Source organism: Pan troglodytes, chromosome 23 (genome assembly GCF_028858775.2).
Source record: "Pan troglodytes isolate AG18354 chromosome 23, NHGRI_mPanTro3-v2.0_pri, whole genome shotgun sequence".
NCBI classification, from domain to species: Eukaryota; Metazoa; Chordata; class Mammalia; order Primates; family Hominidae; genus Pan; species Pan troglodytes.
In genome coordinates this window covers 26,385,706-26,395,359 of record NC_086016.1, presented here as the reverse complement: position 1 = coordinate 26,395,359, position 9,654 = coordinate 26,385,706, and the positions used below count along the sequence as shown (strand labels likewise).

General features: G+C 57.9%; 1 protein-coding gene across 16 annotated transcripts in view; it reads right to left on the bottom strand.

Annotated features, from left to right (window-relative positions):
• Positions 1–5,536: 5,536 nt before the first annotated feature.
• SPECC1L (sperm antigen with calponin homology and coiled-coil domains 1 like) overlaps positions 5,537–9,654 on the bottom strand; it is a 148,732-nt gene continuing 144,614 nt past the window's right edge. For 15 of the 16 annotated variants that reach the window (XM_063807479.1, XM_054675346.2, XM_063807483.1 and 12 more), the window contains one exon: positions 5,537–8,251. In XM_063807479.1, coding sequence (XP_063663549.1) covers positions 8,162–8,251 — 90 coding nt within the window. In that variant the 3' untranslated portion in view covers positions 5,537–8,161. 16 annotated transcript variants of the gene reach the window in all.

Genomic DNA, 9,654 nt, shown 5'->3' with positions numbered 1-9,654 from the left:
TGGCTCCCCAGGTCCTGAGGGATAAAGGCCAGCCTCCTGAACATGGCGTTCAAGGCCCTGCCTGACCCTTAGCTCCCCCACCTTTAGCCCTGCCCTTCCTTAGCCTGGCCCAGGTGCTGGTCTTGGCAACAGCTGGTATCTCAGTTCAAAGATGTGTCCCCAATTTCCAATGCCCCCTCTGCCTCTCCCCATCCCAGACTCTGGGCCAGAGACCCTCTTGTTCTTCCAGCTCCTGGTGCCCAGTGTGGCCTTGATCCTCCCCTACTTCCCTGAACAAGGAGGCAGGGAGTCCTGTCTGCACCACAGACTAACTGGGAATTTTAGAGCCTGAGGCTGGGAATTCCCCCCCCCATCCCCCCACCCCACTCGCCTATTTTCTGGAGACTTCCAATTGGGAACGACTTCATGTCCAGCCCTCCAAGCTGTCCAAGGGGACCCGCCTTCTACCCTTGCATCTGGAGGGATGTGGACTAATCCCAACTGTTCACGACAGGACAGGCTATGTCAGACAGCTGGGGCATTGGTGGCCAAAGGCTTTTGGGAATCCTTGCATTCTAGGACCTCTGGGGACCAGTGGGGTCCTGGCTAGAGGCCCAGGGTGGAGGGGCTTGCCCAGGGCCAGGCTGGACCCTAAGGCTGAAGGCAGAATGGGGGCATGACCTCTATCACAGCAGCCACCACTCACTGCAGGGAGGAGAGGGTGGGTGGGAAATGGGCACACAGGCACCTGGCCAGTGTGTTGGGAGAAGCATGGGGCCCATGGCAGTGACCATTGCTTACCCAGATGCAGCCTTGAGCATCTGGCAGCCTCCCTGGCTTATTCCTGGGATTGAAGCCTGGGCCCCCGTTCCCATTCAACTAGCTCGGCTCTCCTGGTCCTTGTGTTCCCTAATGTCCAAGGTGGAGGAGGAAACCCTGCGATGTGTGGGGACCTAGACAGCTTGACTTAAACTCCGAAGGGCGAGACCCACATGAGACTCTTGGGGCGCTGTCCCCAGGTCTTTCCAAGGAGACCTGGCCCTGGTGCCCCCCTCTCTCTCATCCTGGCCTTTGCTGACCCTCTATTCAAAGGAGCTCGCCTTCTCCCATGGCCCTGGCTTTCCTCAGTGGAGGAGCTCCCCCTCCAGGTGGGGACACCGCCCTGGGACCAGCGGCAGGGGCTTCCCTGCAGACCTTCCAGGACCCATATCCTCACCTGTAAAATGAGTGTCTTGTGTCTGCCCTGCCCCCTCCTGGAGGTTAAGTCAAACCACAAGGTAGGGGTGAGGGATGCTGACGGCCATGGGGCCCTCCCTTGGCCCCATCCTTGGCTCCCCATCCTTGCTTCTGGGGCTCTCCACGAGGTAAAACCTCTCCTCTAGTGGGGACAAACCCCTCCCGCCCACACCTGCTGGACCCAGATTCATTCAAGCCCTTACTCAGCAAACATGCACGGAGCGTCCTGAGTCTTCCTGAGGGGCTCAGGGGGCTCACGAGGCAGAAACCAGCCCTCAGCCGATTCTGAGGGTCTGTCTTGTCCCCCAGTGTGGACCCCAATGACTCCTCTGCCATTGCCATCCTGGGGCCCGCAACCTTCCTGCGTGGACCTTCCCATGCATGGTCTAGCCATGTGCACCCCAGTCCCACAGCAGGAGGGTTGCAGCTGCAACGTCCTCACGCAGGGAGTGATGGCTTTGTTCCAAAGCTGGTCCTCAGGGTCACAGTGCCAAAGCCCTTAACATTCACCTCTAGGGCTCAAGGGGCAGTTCCTCCATTCCTCAGCAGTGGCGCCGGTGGAACTGTGTCCTGAGGCCAGGGGGTGGTCAGGCAGGGTCTGGAGTGGCTCCAGCCCCAGAGCCAGCTCCACAGTCCCCACAGCCACCCATGAGGAGCCAGTGCCAAGGAGGCTGTGATGGGCCGGCTCAGGCCAGGCCCCCACCCTTCCCCTACTGGGCTCCTCCCTGGCCCTTCAGAGGCAGAGAGCCCCGCGGTCCTGTGTCATCTGTCAGGTGCTTTGGCCCAGGTCTCCAGCGCTGCCATTGCCCAGAGACGGCACAGGCCAAGCTGTCCAGTTCAGGGATGGGGAACGGCACCTGGCAGGGCTGTCCCCAAACTGCCTGCCCCACGGGCCAGCTTGTCTTCTCCAGGGAGGGGCCTGTGTTCTCGGCACCACGTGCCTTAAGGCCACCTCCTCAGTCTTGGCCTTGCTGCCCCCTTGCCAGCCCCGTACCCACCTCAGCTGAGTGCTGTCCTCAGATACCAAGGCTGTGGGGCTGGGGGAGGTCCCTGTGCAGGTGCCTGGGCTGCCCGCCCCCCCCCCCACCCCCAGGCCCAAGGGAGAAACAAGGCTGAGGGGCAGAAGCTCTCCAATTGCAACCACTGCCCTTTGGTGGGCACGGGGAGGCCCCTGGCAGGCCCCGGCTTCTGGCTCCAGGCCTTGGTTTCCCTGCCCAGCCCCAGGCAGGCTTTGAAAAGGCTGTGGGCGCCCACCCTTCCTTCCATCCAGGCTCCAGATCCTCAGGCCCTGCGGCGGGGCCAGCTGGGCCTCCCCAGCTCCAGGATTCCGGCCCTTTGTTCCTGCCCAGGATGCACCTGGTGGCCTCTGGCCCTCATTGTTTGCTCTGAGGCCAGCTGAGCTGCATCAGGAACAAGACACGCCAGGCCCAGGACAAGCAGCCGGTGAGCAGGGGAAGGGTCCCTGGAAACCAACTGGGTCACCCCGGGTGCTCCCCAACTTCTCCAATGGGGCAGGGACCTCACAAGGCTCCAGTTTATCCTAACAGAGGTCCTGCAAAGGCAGAAGAAACATACGGAGGAAGTGATCTCCGAGTCACTGGTCATCATCCTCCGACTCACCCCACCCCACTCAAGATGTTCACCCCATATCTGCTTCTGGGTGTCAGGACAAACAGCAACCCGCTAGCAACCCGGCCTTGGGGATGATCGGTGTAGATGGGAAAGCAGGCCCTGAGGGGAGTGGAGCCCTGGCTCCAGGGTGGGCAGTGACAGTCCTCTGCAGCCCTCATGCCGGGGCTCGCCACTCATCACCCCGATGGCTCTAAGCCACCTGCCCGCTCTCCCTGTGGCCCCAGCCCCATGACCTGCCAGGCCTGTACCCCATGTCAGAGAGGGTGCCTGATATGAGGGCCCAGAAGGGGGCCCTGCTTTGCAGAGGTGGAAACAAGCCCAGCACATCCCAAGTGTCAGTGGCTGACCTGGGGAGGACCTGTGTGTCCCGACTCCTCAGTGCTCTTCTTGGCAGAAGTCTTGGGTGCAACCCAGCCCTGCGATGGCCTGTCCTTCCCCTCAGGGCACACCTGCTTCCTGCCTGGTGGGTGCCTGCCTTGGCCCTTCTTTTCTGCTTGGCTCTTAAGACTGCAGACCCCCTGCCACCCCTTCCTCACAAACACGGGAGGGTGCAGACAAAAGACCAGACCTTTCAGCACCTGCTCTGGGCCTGGTGCAGTCAACTGGCAGGCTGTGCCCGGTCTCTCCGCACCCCTCCCCCTGCCTCACAGCAGGCTCCCCGACGCATTCCCAGCCTGAGGGGGCTGGTCAGGTGGAGTCCTCTCCTGTCAGGCAGGGGAGATGGAGTCCTCTCCTGTCAGGCAGGGGAGATGGAGTCCTCTCCTGTGCCCGGCCCAGCTCCTGTAGATGCCCAGTAAGGTCCAGACCTGTTGGGGTCAAAGCTCCTGCCAGAATCCAGATCCCCGAATCTCAGCAACCCAGGAGTCTGTCCTCACTCACCTGATGTACGGGGAAGTGGCTGCGAGCATGTTGAGACTGGTTCTGTCTGCCCCGGTCCCTCACCTAAGGGACAACCTAAAATAGAACCCAGGCTACCCCGAGGTTGCAGGAAGTGCCAGCCCCGTGGGGCTGGGGCCATAGAGCTGGCCAGGCAGGGCTGCTGGGGCAGGGCGTGGCGTCTGGGCACAGGACCGCAGGCCCTTGAGGGTGCTGGAGGGGTGTAAGGGATCCTTCTGGAATCTCTCCACTCTCCCTGGAATCTCACAGCTTCCCCCTTCCACCTATTAAGCTGTCCCTCAGAGATCCTGGAACTTTGAGTCAAGGTATAAACGATGCCCTCCCCATAGGTGCTGCCCTGGGAAGCAGCAGAGCCAGCTCCAAATTGAGGGGCACGGCACTGTGGACGGGCCCCGCAGGCCCGTAACTTGGGACAGAAGGATCCCCTCAGGGCCACCCTAGTCAGCATCCAAGGCAGCTGCACTGCAGGCGGGACGGATGGAGGATCTGGGAGTGACCGCCCCACCTGGGAGTGGTGGCTAAGGGGTCTGTGCTGCCCAGGACAAGGCCCAGGTGTGCTGGCAGGGACGGCGGTCCCCTGCTGACGCGTGGAGGCCGCTGCACACAGGGCCCGCCCTGCAGGCTCCATGGATGCTTGCTGACCACTAGGGCAGAACCCCCTCCACACGGCAGAGGACACAACGAAGGGGCTGCTGAGCAGGGAGGAGCTGAGTCCAAGCCCAGTCCTGCCCCAGTCCTTTCACGCCCAGCTCCCAGCTCTACAGCTGTTGCCCACTGCCCACCCCAGGGTGCCTGCAGCTGTTGGCACCCAGGGGTGCAGCTCCCAAGCACTTGCAGGTCACAGTGCAACTCCTGGCTTACTCAGGGCCAAGGCAGTTGCTGGGCTCCCAACCCTGAGGAGTCTCCACCTGGGAAGGGCATTCACTACATGCCCTTGTGTGCAGGAAGCACCACCACCATGGGCCTTTTGCATGTGACGTGGACAAGGTGATGTGTTCTCCAGGCCAGCTCAGTGCATTCACAATCACTGTAGTGACTCACACCTGTAATCCCAAGGCTCTGGGAGGCCAAGGTGAGAGGATTGCTTCAGCCCAGAAGTGCAAGACCAGCTTGGGCAACATGGCGAAAAGCCCATCTCTACCAAAAAAAAAGAAAAAATAAATAAATAAACTGCTGGAGATGGTGGCACACACCTGTGGTCCCAGCTACTCAGGAGGCTGAGGTGGGAGGATTGCTGGAGCCCTGGAGGTTAAGGCTGTGGTGAGCCGTGATCGACCCCGTCTCGAAAAAACCAACAAAAAACAATGCACAGGCAAAAAGGTTTATCTGGTTGCCTCTGGGTAGGATACCTTTTTTCTTTTTCTCTATTTTATACATCCTGACAATTATTTCCAAGATGATACATGCCTCAAAACAAACAAAACCCCTCGAGACACACTCCCCAGTCCCCGGGGAAGGCATGTGTCTGGGCTGTGTAGGGGCTTCCGCTCTCCTGGGGGTAGCTCTGCCACGGTCTCTGGGGTCTTGGCATCTGTCACAGAACCCTAGTGGTTACAGGGCTCACTGTCCCACAGCCCCAGGCCACACGGTGATGTGCTGTGGCCCAGGGGAGGCCACCCTGGACTCCTGGTCAGGATCTTCCCACATGAGGAAGTGCGCCTTGGGGTAGGGCCACAGGCTGGCTCAGAGGTGCCCTTCTCTCCACAGCCAGTCCCAGGAGGGAGCTGGGTTCTGGTTTATGCGACGTCAGAGGGACGGCAGGGAGTGGAGGGCAAGCTAGAAAAGCCCAAGCTTGTTGTTTCAGCCATTTTAATACATTCAAGAATATTTACTAGAACAACATTTAAAAGTATCGTCAGTCCGCAGAAGCCTGGGATCGAGAGAAATAGAAACACGACTGGCCCTTTTGCAGTAAAGCTTGTGCTTGAAGGGAGAAGAGGCAAAGTGGCTTCTTGGAGACTTCGTGCCAGATGCCACAGGACTGAGAGCATCTCCAAATGTCACTTTAAACACGTGTGAGCATCTATAGTCATTCCTAAAGCCCACAGTGTCCTAAGGATCCTATTAGACGAGGCAAAAGGCAATGCTTCTGGAACCCTCTCCCTTGCAGCTCTGCACGCAAACCTTCCCCAAGGAGGGGCCCGAGGCAAGCCTCTAGATAGGCGGGGCCAAGCCCTCCCCGTGCCCACCCTCTTTCCCTGTTGCTGACCCCAGGCCTGATGCTGGACCCATGAGACTCCCAGAGGGAAAACACAGATACAGCCCATCCATCCATGGCCACCTTCCTCCAGAAGATCCTGGGGACCCCTACCCCCCCATCCCATGAGGCACCAGGGCTGGGCTCACATGGCCAGCAAGGGATAAAGTTGGGAACTGCAGACCAGGGGAAGTCCCCTCATTCTTAGGGCAAAACAGCCCCTGAAGGACAAAATAAATAAACCAAACCATGACCAGACAGCTGGATCCGGACAGGTGGAGTGGCCTCTGTGAAGGCAAATGAGAGCAAAAGTGGGAACTGAGGACACCTAAGTGGAGAGACACTTAAAAACAGTAATTCTCACATGAACATCAGTGGCTCATGCCAACAGCAGAGCTGGCCATCAACAGAGGAACAGCAACAAGAACACAACTCAGACGGGGGGCGGGACGGGGCCAGGAGTCTGCGGGGGTCTCTGGTATGCTTTGTGGCATGACTTTGCTTGCCTGGCCTCCCCTTTCTTAGCTGAAAACAGGCATTTCACCAAAGGGCATCCAGCCAGCGGCAGCAGCCTGAGCTCCCAGGCTGACATCTGGGCAGGGCTGATGGGCAGCTCCTGGCCATCTGGTGACCAGGTGTGCCGCCAGCTGCACCCACATGCACAGCCCCTTTCCTAATAACCACATTCTAGGTTACGTAGACACGTTAAACTCCTATTCTAGAACATCGTGCTTGAATGCAGACCCCTCAGCCGGCAATCGGGCTGGCTGGGCCTCCTGTGAGCCCCTCATTGCATCCAGTCTGTGGGGCAGTGACCCCGCTTCCACTGGTGGCTGGTCTTCCTCATGGTGCTATGCAGGTGCCAAACACAGTTATATTCTCAAAGGTACAGGTCTTGTCTGGACATTGTTCAAACCAATAGCTACTGCGTTAGGCACACGGGAGATCCCTATTCCCAAAAATAGCTGTTGAGTTCTAGCCTGAGAGCATCTCCAGTGACCACCTTTAAATAAGGCTTTGGTTCAAACAGCATGGACCCAGCACCTGGGGAGGGTGGGCACGAGGGGCATGGACCCAGTACCTGGGCAGGGCGGGCATGGTGGTAGGAGACAACTCAACCACTGAGTCTTGGAGTCCTGCCTTGGCCATGGAGGGCAGTGGCTGCCCTCACAAGAGTTAAGGCACTTTCTTAAACTCTGGCCTAGGAGAATTATGTCTTAGTGACTCAGTGAGTTTAAATGACACTGCCTGGGCTCCCTAAAGTTGTTTACTTTTCTCCTATTTCCTGCTTTATTCCTTGCTCTCACCATGCTAATGTACAGATCTTGTTTAGATTTCTATGCTTATTGAAACAATGTAACTTTGGTACTAACAGAACAGGAGCGACTTTTTCCAGCATTGCTCGTAACAAAACAAAAATGTTAACTAGAAAAACTCCTTATGATGAAGAAATGTAAAGCCAGAGCTGGGACTCCAAACCCCTTCCAGGCTGGAAGACAGGTCGCTGAGTCCAGGCAAGGGGCCCCTGCAACTGCTTCCCGCCAGAAAGCCCAGCCGCGTGAGTGCAGCGGCAGCACCCCAGCCCTGGCGTGCCCGCACCACGCCCTCTAGATACTCTCCTAGCTCAGGCTGAACACGCCTGGATTGTGTCGGCCGGGACAGCCCCGTCAGGTGTGGGGCAGCTGACCCACGTCTGTGGTGACATGCTCCTCCAAACTAGGACGGTGAAGGGCCCAGGGCGCTGGGAACTGCCAGGCGCTGACTCTCCTTCTGGGTTCTCACCAGCACCAGAACCCACCCCAGCCAATAGTCAGGAAGTGCCGCGGCCGAGCCTTCATCAACCCCAGTGAGTTTCCCACAGAACTGAATCCCTTTTCCCAAATTCAGCTGTGCATGAGCCCTTTTTGTTTGGTGCCCTGGAGCACTAGTGTAGTTCAATATTCTCTTCAGAAGGAAAACTCCAGCAGCCACCGGCCTGCAGGATGTGTGCTGAGCCCACATGACCTGAATGGACGGGTCATGTGGGAGGGGCCCTGGTGGGAGCTGTGGGCCACACGGCTGAGTTCTTCCAATACAGAAGCCCCGAGCTGGAGGCTCACACGCTGTGGGGCAGCCCAGAGTTGCTGGAAGCTTTACAGGGGTGCGTAGCTAATGGCGTCGGTGTCGCTCGGTCGCTGTGGAGGGGTACCCCCGCTATTGGGGCGGCTCCTCCCGGCATGCTCAGGTCTCAAAGTACTTGTAGATCGCCGTCACATACAGCATCACGTTCTGCCAATCGGGTCGTTCAGTCCGTACCATTTCATTAATGTCCTGACAGACAAGGAAGAGGCTTGGTTAGAACTGCAGGTCACCTCCAGGCTGTGCCAATGGGCTCTGCCATAGCAACATGGGCTCTTGGAGTTGGATGGGGCCTTGAAATATTTTCTAGGCCTAATTACACATTTTTAAAGCCTGGCCAAGAACGCTTCCTCCCTGGGCATCAGCATCGTCCCCAGGCCATCCACCCCTGCCCCAGAGCCACAGGCAAGGTGCCTCCCTGCTCACGGCTCTGCAGGATGGGAAGGGTTTCATCCAGTCTGGGTGGAGGAACTTCCTCCCTCCTCCCCGCGCCTGCCTCTCTTCTTAAACCACTCTTTGGGGGACCCTTCTGAGAGCCCTTCTCAGCCCCAGGCACTGGCCTAGGAGAATTTCTCTCTGTCGGGGGCTCCCAGAACCAACACTCTGACGGCCTTCACCATGGGCAACAGTCTGAAATCATCCAAGACTCTGCTCTGTAACTGTGCTCTGCTGAACGCCAGTGACCTGTGACTGGTGAATTGATGTTCTAGGAAAATAAACTTGGGAAACCGTGGACCCACCCCCACCTCACTCCAGTGTCTCACAGCCTTTAACACGAGACAGAAGGCCTCAAAAAGTGACACACTGCTGCTGCTGAAGGCTCGGGGAGTGACCCAAGGGGCCGGCCTGAGAGATCCTTCCCTTCCCGTGGGTGACGAGCACAGGACGTGTGGCTGAGCACGCACGATCAGGAGGGTGCCCTTGGTGACTTGGTGCAGAAAACGAAAACCTGCCTGTTCAATGCAAGAATCTTGACTATAGAAGCTTTCGAGGGTGGGAAAAAGGCCTGCTTTTTTTATATATTGGAACTTTACACGTGTTGTAAAATATCCAGGAAGGGGGGAATATTTAACTTATTTTTCCCTGTACAGGTGAACAGAGGCCACCCTAAAAAATGCACATTTCTAGGGATTTAGATGCACCTGTGGCATGAAGACTCTAATGAGTGAAGATGGGCGTAAACACTTCTTCACAGCACCTCCAGTTGCTACAAGTTAGGGTGGGGGCACGGGGATGGGGAGGTGACCCTGGAGGGCCCCAGATCTAGGACTGTTTGGGGCTTGGCCTGGCCTGTGGGCTCTCCGCCCTTTCTGAAAATCCCCTGATGGTCTGTGTGTCCCATGTGAGGCTGCAGCACTCAGTTCACTTAATAAAAGCGTCTCTGGGTGTAGAAGTTTTGGCTTTGGATTTGGACGCTATGTTTTCTCCCGGAAAGTTGGGCTCGGCAAGGTAGAAGCGTGAGAGGCCTAAAGAACCTGAGAACACGCCGGGTTTCCACACTTCTGTCCTGTGAGTGGCGGCTACCCACACCATCACGAGGAAGTGCAGGAGCCTCCCCGGTCCAGCCTCTAAAGCCGCCTGCCTTGGCTGGGAGC